Source organism: Lathamus discolor, chromosome 1 (genome assembly GCF_037157495.1).
Source record: "Lathamus discolor isolate bLatDis1 chromosome 1, bLatDis1.hap1, whole genome shotgun sequence".
Taxonomy (NCBI): Eukaryota; Metazoa; Chordata; class Aves; order Psittaciformes; family Psittacidae; genus Lathamus; species Lathamus discolor.
This window is the reverse complement of record NC_088884.1, coordinates 164158078-164170931: the sequence shown is the minus strand read 5'-3', so window position 1 is coordinate 164170931 and position 12854 is coordinate 164158078. Positions and strand designations below refer to the sequence as shown.

The 12854-nt window shown below is 57.9% G+C and overlaps 2 protein-coding genes across 2 annotated transcripts; one reads left to right on the top strand and one right to left on the bottom strand.

Annotated features, from left to right (window-relative positions):
• SMYD5 (SMYD family member 5) lies at positions 1 to 8323 on the top strand. Its single transcript, XM_065662413.1, has 13 exons — positions 1 to 716; positions 953 to 1061; positions 2219 to 2358; positions 2570 to 2691; positions 3345 to 3414; positions 3820 to 3924; positions 4374 to 4436; positions 4616 to 4686; positions 4962 to 5068; positions 5230 to 5286; positions 5942 to 6036; positions 6606 to 6676; positions 7220 to 8323. Exons 1-13 carry the CDS (start codon positions 621 to 623, stop codon positions 7356 to 7358), a joined length of 1245 nt encoding a protein of 414 aa, XP_065518485.1. The 5' UTR covers positions 1 to 620; the 3' UTR covers positions 7359 to 8323.
• Positions 8324 to 8635: 312 nt separating this feature from the next.
• Positions 8636 to 12638, bottom strand: PRADC1 (protease associated domain containing 1). Its single transcript, XM_065662403.1, has 5 exons — positions 12558 to 12638; positions 11395 to 11495; positions 10556 to 10665; positions 10036 to 10203; positions 8636 to 9189 (listed from the first exon to the last, which is right to left on the bottom strand). The coding sequence occupies exons 1-5, from the start codon at positions 12610 to 12612 to the stop codon at positions 9069 to 9071; spliced, it is 555 nt and encodes a 184-aa protein (XP_065518475.1). The 5' UTR covers positions 12613 to 12638; the 3' UTR covers positions 8636 to 9068.
• Positions 12639 to 12854: the final 216 nt, after the last annotated feature.

Sequence of the window (12854 nt, the reverse complement as noted above, 5' to 3'; positions counted from 1 at the left end):
CGAGCGCGGGGCGGCCCGCCTGCCTCATGGACGGGGCTGAGCGGCCCTTTGCGTGGATAAATACAAGTAAACCCGCATCGGGGCGCTTGCAGACCGCCCAGCCGGAGGGAGCGAGCGGGCAGCGGGGACATTAGCGCGTTGGCGAGGTTTTGCTGGGGAAAGCCGGGGCAGGTTTGGGTGCGCAGGGGCTGCTGGCGTTGAGTCCTCGCTGTGAGAGGGACCCCCCCTGGCACGCCCGCCTGACAGGGATACAGAGGCTGTTCCTCACACGTCTGTACTCTTAAAATAACTCATAATTAATAGGGAAGAGGCAGCAAAACTCCGCTTGGATTTTCGCGAGGCTTTGGAAGCGCCGCAGCCCCGGTTCGGGGCTTTTTAGCGCTGTTTTCGGACGGCGGCGGTGGGCTGAGGGGAGGGCTAAGATGGCGGCCAGCCCCCCGAAGCCCCGGGGCTGAGGCGGGTGATGGCAGGCGCGGAGCCCTGAGGGGGCCCGGCAGCCATCTTCGTGTGGGGTGAGGGGGACGGAGGAGGAGGAAGAAGAAGAAGAAGGAGGAGGAGGAGGAAAAGGAAGAGGCGCTGCCCGCCCCGGCGGGTCAGAGCGGGGAAGTCGCCGCCCGAAGATGGCCGCCGCGGCGGGGGACGTGTGCGGCGCGGTGCCGGGGAGCCGCGCTGGGGCCGGGGCTGCGGCGGAGGCGCGGTTCATCAGCAGCGCCAAGGTGAGCCCGGCCGAGCCCTCGCTGCGGGGTCCTTCCCTTCCCTTCCTTTCCCTTCCCTTCCCTTCCCTTCCCTTCCTTTCCCTTCCCTTCCCTTCCTTTCCCTTCCCTCAGCCTGCGGCAAGGGGCAGTTACGGGGATGGAAAGGGGGGAACCAGCGGCAGCCTCCCCTGAGGCTGGGCCGGGGGTGGGCTCCGGCTTTGGGCGCATCCCCTTGAGCCGCGCGTCTCCCTCGGCAGGGGAAAGGCTTGTTCGCCACCAAGAGCATCCGCAAAGGGGAAACGGTCTTCGTGGAGAAGCCGGTGGTGTCGTCCCAGTTCCTCTGGAACGCTCTGTACAACTACCGAGGTGAGCGGCATGGCCCTGGGGGGGGACTGCAGCGTCCCGAAGGAGCTGCCTGGTTCGTAAGGAGAGGGTTTGGGTTTGGCTTGGCATCCCTAAGGAGGTGGCCCTGCTGCCACCCCTGCCTCTGTGCTAAATGAGCGGTTGGAAAGGTTGGATGGGGCTTGGAGCAAGCTGCTCCAGTGGAAGGGGTCCCTGCCCGGGGCAGGGGTTGGAGCTGGAGGAGCTTTAAGGTCCCTTCCATCCCAAACCACTCTGGGATCCTGTGATGCTGTGGGGTGGTTTGAGGGATGGTGGCACCCATCAGCCCTGGAGGGAAGCGCCGTGTGCCGCCATTGGGCATCGTCTCTGGGGGAACAGGGATTGCTAATCCCAATCACAGCACTGCAGAATGGAGCCCGCGAAGGTGCCAGCGTTCTCCAGAGGCACCAGCACAGAAACCAAGGGGTGTAAAAACAAGGATTTTAAACTTTTTTGTTGTACCTGCACCCTGCTGCTTGCTGAGCTCCAGTGCAGGTCAGCAGCATGGGGACACTTGTGGTTGTAGAGCTCTTAAACACTTCCCAGTGTTACAGGGTAGCAGATGAGGGATGGAGGTGTGTGTGTTAAACTGCAGCAGAAATTGGCATTCCCATGGAGGGAATGGTAAGAGACTGGTGCTTCCTGCCTGGGGATGGTCATAGAGTCATAGAATCCCAGCCTGGTTTGTGTTGGAAGGGACCTTAAAGCTCACCCAGCTCCAACCCCTGCCACCGGCAGGGACCCCTTCCACTGGAGCGGCTTGCTCCAAGCCCCTGTGTCCAACCTGGCCTTGAGCACTGCCAGGGATGGGGCAGCCACAGCTTCTGTGGGCACCCTGTGCCAGCGCCTCAGCACCCTCCCAGGGAAGAGCTTCTGCCTAAGAGCTCATCTCAGTCTCCCCTCGGGCAGGTTCAAGCCATTCCCCTTGGCCTGTCCCTACAGGCCCTTGTCCCAAGCCCCTCTCCAGGTTTCCTGCAGCCCCTTTAGGCACTGGAGCTGCTCTCAGGTCTCCCCTTCAGGAGCCTTCTCTGACTTCCTGATTGTGTTGGTACTGGTTGCACTGTCTTGCCGTGGACTCTGGCCCCTTCTCTCTTGGAAGGCTGTGGTCTCATGTGACATCCATCCCTGCTGTCTCCCCACAGCCTGTGATCACTGCCTGCGGGCTTTGGAGACAGCAGAGGAAAATGCTCAGCGGCTGCTGGGGAAGAGCTCCCTGGTGCTGCCTCACCCGGAGCAGTGCAGCATCCGGAAAGACCTTCACCAGCAGTGCCCCCGATGCCAGGTATGGGGCTGCCGTGGTCATCTTGGGCTCACTGACTCCTTCACAGCATCCATCCAGGCACCTGTGCTGCCCTGGGATGGTGTCTTTCCCTTCTGCATCGCGATGGCTAAAGAGCTGGGGCCCAGATGCTCAGGGAAAGGGCAGAGCTGGGCCTAGGACCCCCTTTCCTTGCTTCCATAGCCAATGCTGGCCGCTGTGCCCTTTGCTCTAGGTGACGTACTGCAGTGCTGAATGCAGGCAGGCCGCTTTGGAGCAGTACCACCATGTCCTCTGCCTTGGCCCGTCCCGTGATGACCCCACGCACCCCCTCAACAAGCTGCAGGAGGCATGGAGGTAGGGGATCAACCTGCCTGTGGTTCCCTGGGCAGAGGAGGTGGCTCTCCTGGGCTGGGTGATGCTGATGGGACCAGGGCTGAGGACCATCCTTGCTTTGCATCCTTGCACGGGGTGGCTGGAGAGTGGTGGTGGCCACAGGTGTATTTGTGTTGGCACCACAAGGGTTTGGACCCGTGGCTGAGCAGCTCTTGTTTTTCTTTTGGTTAAATAGCTGCAAAGCAGAGCTGTGCATGCCTTGCTCCTGAAGATCTCCAGCCTCTGGGAGATCTTCCTTGTAGCACCCCTATGGGTACATACACTGCTGTCCCTGCTTGTAGATGGCAAAATAGGCACAGAGGGGAGAAGTGACATCCCTGAGCCAAAGTTTGTCACTAACCCCAGCTCTTGCTGCTGTCCTGGGCTTTGTGTGGGACCAGGCTGTAGTTTAGTGGGATGATATGGGATTATTTTGTTAGAGCAGGCAGGTGGGTGCAGGCTTCTCCTCACCCTAAGCAGTGCTGGATCTTCATGTGGCAATGCAGCACTGGGCACATTGGTGTGACACAAGTGCAGGCCTGGCCACATGGATGGCAGCTGCCTCTGCCTCCCTCTGTCTTATTTCCATACCAGCATTGATCTGCTCATCTCTTTTCTTCATTCTTATCCCTCAGAAACATGCATTATCCACCAGAGACTTCCAGCATCATGTTGATGGCCCGCATGGTCGCCACCATCAAACAGGTACGTTGCAGTTTGAGCCACAGCTGCCAGTGTGTGCTTTCCTCATCCCATTGTGACTGTTATTCCCAAGGACTGGGTGACTCTGGTGACTGGGGTGGTCCTGCTTGAATAGATTTCAACATCTAGTGCTCCCTGGTGATGGAGACAGCAGCAGCAAAGGAGGTTCCTCTGTCCTGAGCCAAGCAGGTCCTTTTTCCCATACCAAAATAGTCAGAACTGAAGCTTCCCTTTGACTCTCTTTCTTTGGCTTTCTTGGTGTTTATTCTGACAATAAACTACCACCATGCAACTCCTTCTGGTGGCTCTTGGTAGCAACTGGCTACCTCTGAGCTCAGGGGTGTGTCTTCTCCTCCCTTTCTCCTGGCTGGGAGTGAAAGCCATCCCTTTGCTTGCTTCCTTTGTCAGGCTAAAGACAAGGAGTGGTGGATCAAGACCTTCTCCCAGTTCTGCAATAAGACAGCAAATGAAGAGGAGGAGATTGTGCACAAGCTGCTGGGGGACAAATTTAAAGTAAGACTCTGGTAACTTTTGGATGTGTTCAGGCCCTGAGCCTGTTGTCTCCCTGCCTGTGTCTGCAAGCCCTGTTACAGTTGGGATGGGAGACACTGGAAATCCCAGGATTAAAGTGGGAATTCCAGTGTTTCCATTAGGGGCTGGCTGAGCTGACAGAAAATGGGTTTCTTAGAGGGCTTTGGGCTTGTGGTGCTTCAGTGGGACACGCTGCTCGTTCCTGTGGTGATGTTTGCTGTGGGATGGCAAAGGGTGGTATTTAGTTGCTGAGTAGGTGATGCTGCTAAAATGAGTGGCTATTGCTGCTCTGAGGGCAGCAGCCTCGGCCAGGATGAGGAGCCCCACTGACTCCTGAGCCTTGTGGCCTGTGCTGGGCTCATTGTCAGCCTGGGTGTGACACTCAGCAGCCTCTCCCCACCCTGATGGTTTTTGTTGCCATGTCCTGCCAGGGCCAGCTGGAGCTGCTGCGATTGCTCTTCACTGAAGCACTTTATGATGAACATCTCAGTAGGGTGAGTTGAGCTGCATCCTCAATAGCCTATGGCAGGATGCTCTGGCTGGCCAGAGCTTCCCCCGGGACACTCCCCATTCCTTGCTTCCCCCAAAGCTTCCCTGTGGGATTTGAGGCACTCACTGGGGTGCTGCTTCAGGCTGGTCTGGCGTCAGCTGCTTTCTCATTTCCCTTCTCTAGTGGTTCACTCCAGAAGGCTTTCGATCCCTCTTTGCCCTCGTTGGGACCAATGGCCAAGGCATAGGAACAAGGTAATGGGGTTTTCTGGGTGCAGAGATGCGTCTTGGAGAGAATGTGCAGTCTCAGTCCATTACCTAGTGATGGCTGAGTTCAGATGGAAGAGGGGAGTGCAGAGGCAAACTTAAAAGCACTCCTTCATCTTGGCTGCATCCAACCCTTTTGTGTCCCTCTGGAAGACCTTGGCCACTCAGAGCCATGAGTTTAACCCTTAAATCCCCGCTGCGAGGTCCCACCACGTAGTGACAGCACTGTGGGACTGTAACAGTGTCCCCCTGCTTCCCAACAGCTCCCTGAGCCAGTGGGTACATGCTTGTGATGCTCTGGATCTCCCCATGCTGCAGCGGGAGGAGCTGGATGCCTTCATCGACCAGCTCTACAAGGACATTGAGAAGGGTGAGCTGGAGACTCTTCCCAGCATTCAGGGACCAGGAGAGGTTCTCAGTGGGTACTGGGAAATCCCATTCCCCCTGGTCCATGCCTGCTGCCTTGGGCAGGTCCAAGTTTGTGGGCAGCGTGGCCCATGCAAAGCTCTGACCCTCTTCTCTCTGCTGCAGAGTCAGGAGAGTTCCTCAACTGTGAGGGATCAGGACTCTACGTGCTCCAGAGCTGCTGTAAGTAACACAAGGACTGGGAGGAAAACTGGTGAGGAGGGAGATGTCCTGGGCTGGCCCACCTCTTCCTAACAGCCTCTGGAGAAGGGGTTTGTGATTCCCATCCGTGGGATGGGATGGGATGGGAGCTGCCCAGGGCCTGCCTGCTCTCCTGGAGTCTCCTGGCATCTCACCTAGCTCTGTCCTGGCTTGAATGGCCTTGGATGCCATGTTGCCTCTGGGAGCCACGTATGCAGTTAGCAAAGAGACCGTCTCCAGCCTTGTCCAAGCGAAATGGAGCTGGGTGAACCTGTTACAGGAGGGAATCTTTTCTGGCTGCCCCACGGGGATATAGGAGGGAATGTCCCAGCACCTGGAGCTGTTGTCTTTTGCTCCTCAGTGTCAAAGGCAGAGCAGGGATGAGCAGGGCCTGGGGACTGGCTGCTGGGACAGGATCCTTCCCTCAGCACCTAGAGGCAGAGGTGGTGCTGTGCGTCCCAGGTGTGATCCAGGACAGTGGGTTTTGTGGTTCTTAGGGAGAGCCCTGGCCCAGCACCCTGTCCTGCTGGACCCATAGTGTGAGTGGATAGTGCCATGTGAGTTGACAGTCCTGACTGCCTCTGCCTTCCTCTTCCTCTGGAGCCACCCTCAGAGCTGTGTCCCATCTTGCCCACAGGTAACCACAGCTGCATCCCCAATGCCGAGACATCCTTCCCAGAAAACAACTTCCTCCTGCATCTGACAGCTCTGGAGGACATCGAAGCAGGAGAGGTGAGACAGTGGGGTCTGGATGAACCTGGGCTGGTCTCCCTTTGGGAGAGGATCCCTGTGTCCCCTACACCCCCTATGGACTCTAGCCCTGCACCTCCTGTCTCTGGTGGTGTCCTGGCAGAGGAATTCACACCTCATCCCATGGAGGGTCTACCAGATGCTGTGTTTTTGCCTGACTTGGAGAGGGACTGGGTCAAATTGTTCTGCTTTGGGTTTATAGGCTTACAAGGATGCTGGAGAGGGGCCTGGGACAAGGGCCTGTAGAGAGAGGCCAAGGGGAATGGCCTGAACCAGCCAGAGGGGAGATTGAGATGAGCTCTTAGGCAGAAGCTCTTCCCTGGGAGGGTGCTGAGGCGCTGGCACAGGGTGCCCAGAGAAGCTGTGGCTGCCCCATCCCTGGCAGTGCTCAAGGCCAGGTTGGACACAGGGGCTTGGAGCAAGCTGCTCCAGTGGAAGGGGTCCCTGCCTGTGGCAGGGGTTGGGACTGGATGAGCTTTAAGGTCCCTTCCAACCCAAACCACTCTATGAGTCTGGGATTCTCAGCCTGATCCGTTTCTCTCTGCTGACAGGAAATCTGCATCAGTTACTTAGACTGCTGCCAGCGGGAGCGCAGCAGACACAGCCGCAACAAGATACTCAGGTATGGCTGCTTGGAGGAGCCCAGGGGGATGTGGGACCCCCTTTGCACCCCTTTTAGCCCCCCAAGACTCCATTCCCACCTCGGGGCCATGTGTGTGCCCTGCTGTGTGGCTGTGCAAGCTGGTGTGTTCATGGCAGGGTGTGCACGCTGCATGTGGTGCTTTTGGTGCTTCAGGCTCCTTCCATTCCCTTCTTCTGTGTTGTAGCCTCAGGGACTGAGCATTTGGGCTCTGTCCCTCTCTCTCTGCAGGCTTGCACCCCTCCTGCAGACCCTTGCTGTTCTCACCCTCCTTTTCCTTCTCTGCCCTTCCAGCATAGGGGCTCCTGCTGATGGTCACCATCCCCATGTCCCATCACCCTGCAGGGCTGAGATGCCCCCCTCTCACCCAGACTTCCTCCACCCTACCCAGCCCAGCATGAGTGAACTCCTCTGGCTTTAACATACTTAACCCCTTCCTGGCTGCTCCTGCCCTGCCCAGCAGCAGGGTTGGGGTTGTCCCTGTCTCATCACCATCACTCTGCCTTCTTCCCTCCCTTCTTCCAGGGAGAACTACTTGTTTACCTGCTCCTGCCCCAAGTGCCTGGCGCAAGCCGACGACGCCGACGTGACATCGGACGAAGAGGAGGAGGGTGAAGGGGAGACGGATGATGCTGAGCTGGAGGACGAGATGACTGATGTTTGATCCTGGCCCCAGGCGAGAGGAGAGGGAAGGGACAGGGATGAGGATCCTCCCGGAGGCAGCAGCTTTAATTCCAGGAACAGGGTTGTGTTGTGGGGGCAGGAGCTCTGGTGGAGTGGGGCAGCAGTGGAGCCCGAGGCAGGCCCTACTCCCACCTGTCCTTGTGTGTGTATGTGTGTGTCAGGCTCTCCCCATTCTCCCTGTGAGGACAGGCTGGGAGCATCCTGGTCCCCAGAGGGGCTGGCTGGGGAGGCTGGAGCAGAGCAGGGTCCAGCCAGCCCCTGGGAAATCGTGATGGTCACCCTGAGGCTGCTCCACTGTGTCCGTGCAGCTGCGGTGCGGAGGAGCACATCCTTCCCTTCCCCACAGGGACAAGGGGAACACGTGTGTGTGTATGTACGTGTGTTGTGCACAAGAGGTACTATTTAATGTCTATAGTAGCACTATCTACACACTATGGAGCTGGGGTCTTATGTATCCTCCATTCCATGCCCCAGCTTGGAGCAAAAGATGTTGCAGGTGGGACAGAGACCCTGCAGAATGTGGCTCAGATGCCTGAGACCAGTGGACGTGGCGTGGGGCTGTGTTGTGGCTTCCCCACACTGAGGTGTCACTGGCAGCAGAGCGTTGTCATCCATCCCATGAAACCCATGAGGCCACACTGCTCTCTGCCTTGTCCCCATCTCTGGCCCACGCTGGAGGGAGAGGATGGCTCCAAGCAGCGGATGTGCAGCAGGTTGGGGATGTGCCCGGAATATTTTCCTCCCCTCTTGGATTTTGGGAGCTGTTTTCCTGCTGCTGTTTCCTCCAAACCTGCAGTAGCTGGGTTGTGGGACTGAAGGTGACACCTCTTGCCATGGGCACCTCTGACACTGCCATCCCCACCAGCCCTGCACCCACTGCTCATCCCCACCCGTCCCGGGGCCACGGCCCCTTCGGTGTTCGTAATAAACCGAGACTGGTGAGAAGCGGGGCTGTGGTGGTTGTACTGGTTAAACTGGAGGGGGGTGAGGGTGGAGATGAGGGGCTGGTACCAGTGGGGACATGGAGGTTTGGGAATGTGGGAATTTTCAGCTCTGGATCTATGACCAGCCCATCCCTGGGGATGGATTTCAGAGGGATGCTGTCCCATGAGGCTGTTCCTGCCCTGGTGTGTGAATGATCCATGCTCTAACATAAGCCTTGCCCTGGCTGCAGGAGGAAGTTTGCTAGGGAAAAAGATGACAGGATGAGATTTATCCCTTAATTCCCAACCTCCTGAAAAAAAGGAGAGACTTCCCTTTAAAACTTGTTCAGATTTCATCATCTCATACAAAACATACAGATGAGGGCATCTGCTAGAACAGACCAAACATATCTCTCCTATCCCTACCCGACCACATCCACTCTCTCAATCAGCAGCACAAAACACTGGTGGTATCTTAGGGAAGGTTAAAACGAGTCTCAGGGAGGTGCTTCCCTGCTCTGGGCCATCTCCTCCCACCCCGAAGTCACTACAAAGGGGTGCTCAGTGCTGGGTTCAAGGCCCCCACCGCAGGTGCTGGTGCTTGCCCTTCGCAGCAGAACCATCTCTCTGCTGCTGCATCCACTGGGGGTATCTCTGGAGCATGCTGGGATCTCTGGAGCACGTCGGGAGCCTTTCCTCAAACCCCATGACTGAGATAAGCTCCTGAGATCCATCAAGAAGTCCTCGATCTGCCACAGCCTCTGCAGCTACCAGAAGGTCCAAGGGGGCTGCATCATCTCGTACGTGGGGATGCTGGTGACATTGACAGGAATGGAGATGACAGCCCAGGGAAGTCCATGTTGCTCCAGAGAGCGTCTGATCATGTACCTGGGAGGGTAAAGAGGACACCGACAGGGTCACATCAACAGGGACGTCACTGCAGGGATAAAGGTGTCATTGTCCCACTCTGCTCAGCACTGGTCAGGCCACACCTGCAATACTGGGTTCAGTTTTGGTCCCCACTGTACAAAAAGCTGTGGATGGGCTGGAGCGGGTCCAGAGAAGGGTCACAAAGATGATCCAAGGAATGGGAAGCATGAGAGGAAAGGCTGAGAGAGTGGGACTGTTCAGCCTGGAGAGAAGGCGGCTCAGGGAGCCCTTGTCACCATGGTCCAGTGTTTAAAGGGTGGCTACAAAGAACATGGAGACTCCCTTTTGACGAGGAATCCCACGGGAAAGACAAGGGGTGATGGGCACAAGTTACCGGTGGGGAGATTCCAACTGGACCCAAGAGGAAACTTATTCCCAATGAAATCAGCCAACCACTGGAATAATCTCCGCAGGAAAGTGGTGGATTCCCCCGTGTTGGACACTGTTAAGACTGGGCTGGACAGGGTGCTGGGCCATCTCATCTAAGTCATGCTTTGCCTGGAAAGGTTGGACCAGATGATCCTTGAGGTCCCTTCCAACCTGGGATCCCAGGATTCTGCTATAAAGAGGCAACGTATTCCTGAGCTGTTTGCCCCTACAGGCACTGGGGGCTGCTCTAAGGTCTCCCTGGACCGTTCTCCAGGCTGAACGATCCCAAGTGATGGAATCTACTAAAACCCTGGTCCCAAAACCCAGGTGGGACACCCTGATCACCAGCATCAACCTGTTCTATGGGGACAAGGCCCTTCCCATGAGCTATTCCCCACTTAGGAAGGTGGGATACCCCTCGGCAAAGGCACGTACCCATCCCTGCCCAGCAGGAAGAGTGCCGGGATGTCGGCCGTGCGCCTGGTGCTGTCCTGGATCATCTCGATGTAGAAGCTGTCGTTCTCATAGGCGTTATCTGCGATGATGACCGCCCGCCCGCCGTGCTCCTGGATCACCCGTGTCTTGGACAGGAACGAGCAACCCCTGGGGCACACAAGCACAAACCTCTGATGGCCACACGCAGCTCCAAGAGCCAGAACTTGCCTGGAGATTCCCAAAGGAGGGATTATCCCCTCCCCAGCCCAGTGCCTCCCGCAAACCCTGCTCTGCTTTGAGGCTGTATTTTAGGCACAGGCCACGCACACTCTGCCATCTTCTCCTTAGAATCCAATCCAATCCAATCCAATCGGGCTTTTTCCACCTTACCACAGGCTGTTTTGAAGATGGAGGCGATGGTGAAATGTGGACATGGAACTGTCACCCTCTGCACCCCGGGCAGCCCCCCTCCTGCCCCAGTGTCCCCCACCCCAGACAGCACCCATGACACCAAACATACCCCCTCTCCACCAAAGCGATCTGGTCCTGGATGAAGACACCATTATTCAGCTCTCCACAGGCTTCGGGGGGATCCGCCGGGACCAGGTGGATCTGGTCGTACCTTGTGTTCTCCAAGAGGGAGATGGGAAAGGTGAGTGAGGAGGGATCAGGGCTGCTTCCTGCTGTCCCACAGCCTGCTCATCCCTGGGTGGGCTGTGATTCTGGGGGGACATATCCCAACATAAGAGGGACGTGGAGCTGCTGGAGCGACGCCAGAGGAGGCCATGGAGATGCTGCGAGGGCTGGAGCAGCTCTGCTCTGGAGCCAGGCTGAGAGAGCTGGGCTGGGGCAGCCTGGACAAGAGAAGGCTCCTGAAGGGGAGACCTGAGAGCAGCTCCAGTGCCTAAAGGGGCTGCAGGGAACCTGGAGAGGGGCTTGGGACAAGGGCCTGTAGGGCCAGGCCAAGGGGAATGGCTTGAACCTGCCCGAGGGGAGACTGAGCTGAGCTCTTAGGCAGAAGCTGTTCCCTGTGAGGGTGCTGAGGCGCTGGCACAGGGTGCCCAGAGAAGCTGTGGCTGCCCCATCCCTGGCAGTGCTCAAGGCCAGGTTGGACACAGGGGCTTGGAGCAAGCTGCTCCAGTGGAAGGGGTCCCTGCCCGTGGCAGGGGTTGGAGCTGGATGTACATGCCCATCCTGCATGTACAGGATCAGGCCATTAATGCTCCCCTATCGCTCTTCGGCCATCTCAGCCCTTGGGCACTGTGATGTGGCTTTGAGATCTTGTGAGTTGGAACTGGATGGGATTTAAGGTCCCTTCAGCACAAACCAGTCTGGGATTCCAGGATACTTAACACTTACAAACACGCCACCGAAGTCCTTGGCTGGAGTTGCAGTGAAGATGTAGCGGATGTCCCCAGGGCTCAGCACTTGGAAATACAGATACTCATGGAGGCGTAAACCTGGGTGGGCACAGAGAGAGGTGAGAGAACAAACGGGGAGATTCCTGAAAGGAGGAAATGCACCTGGATTGGGGTGCAGAAGGGGAAATACAATGGGGTGAGGGTGCAGTGAGGGGCATGCACCAGGATTGTAGTGCAAAGCAGAATACACCCAAATTGGGATGCAGGATGGGGAAATGAATGGGGCCAGAGTGCACCAGAGGTAAATGCAACCAGACTGGGGTGTGGGATGGGGAAATGCAATGGCGCTGGGATGAAGTGATGGGAAATGTACTAGGATCGTGGTCCACGGAGGCAAAATACAATGGCGAGGGGACATGCATCTGGATCGTGGTGCTTGGAGGCAAAATACACCCACATTGGGGTGAAGGATGAGGAAACACACCTGGATTGGGATGCACTGAGGGGAAATGCATCCGGATTAGATGAAGGAGGAGAAATACAATGGAGCCAGGATGCCCCAAGGATAAACGCAGCTGGACTGGGGTGCTGGATGGGGAAATGGAATGGGGTTGGGCTGCATGGAGGGGAAATGCACCTCGGCTGGTGTGTGGGAAGGGGAAACGCAATGGAGCTCGGAGGCAGCGATGGGAAATGCACCCACATCGGGGCGTGGGATGGGGAATGCAATGGGGAACGCACCCGGAGCGGGGTGCCCAGAGAGGAACTGCACCTGAACTGGGGTGCACGATGGGGAAATGCACCCGGATCATGGTGCACGGAGGGGAAATACAATGGGACAAGGGAACAGCGAGGGGACATGCATCTGGATCGTGGTGCTCGCAGGCAAAACGCACCCAAATTGGGATGCAGGACGGGGAAACGCACCCAGAAAGAGGCGCTGGGTAGGGACGTGCAATGGGGCCGGGGTGCGCCGAGGGGAAACACACCCGGATTGGGATGCAGGAGGGGGAATGCGATGGGGCCGGGATGCAACGGAGCCGCGGGGCGGGGTAAGGGCAGCCGGGGGGCACCGGGGCCAGTCGGGGGGAGCCGGGACCGGTCGGGGGGAGCCGGGACCGGTCGGGGGGAGCAGGGACCGGTCGCCCCGCTCGCACTCACCACAGCCCGGGCAGAAGCAGAGGCAGAGCCATAGCCACAGCGAGCGGTGCAGCATGGCTGCCCCCGACACCGCCCGCCCCCGCGCCGCGCCCATTGGTGGAGCCGCTGCCCCGCGCCTTCTCATTGGCTGACGCCACTGTCAATCTCCTGAGGGACCCGGCTGAAGCCTGCGCCCTCGGTCGCTGTCAGAGCGGTGTTCCCTGCCAAATAAAGCTCCATCCACTAGCGCTGTGTGCTCCCTTGCCCCCCCTGCCAAATAGTGAGCCCCCACCCGTCCCGGCTCCACATCCCTGCTCT

Bases quoted from the DNA above. Each gene is read 5' to 3' on its own strand.
- SMYD5 (XM_065662413.1), top strand. From the start codon at position 621: ATGGCCGCCGCGGCGGGGGACGTGTGCGGCGCGGTGCCGGGGAGCCGC. The intron at 2,692-3,344 runs GTAGGGGATCAA...CTTATCCCTCAG, and splicing joins AAGCTGCAGGAGGCATGGAG to AAACATGCATTATCCACCAG. The intron at 4,687-4,961 runs GTAATGGGGTTT...GCTTCCCAACAG, and splicing joins GGCCAAGGCATAGGAACAAG to CTCCCTGAGCCAGTGGGTAC.
- PRADC1 (XM_065662403.1), bottom strand. From the start codon at position 12,612: ATGCTGCACCGCTCGCTGTGGCTATGGCTCTGCCTCTGCTTCTGCCCG. The intron at 11,496-12,557 runs GTGAGTGCGAGC...GTGCCCACCCAG, and splicing joins CTGCTTCTGCCCGGGCTGTG to GTTTACGCCTCCATGAGTAT. The intron at 9,190-10,035 runs GTACGTGCCTTT...TTACCCTCCCAG, and splicing joins TTCCTGCTGGGCAGGGATGG to GTACATGATCAGACGCTCTC.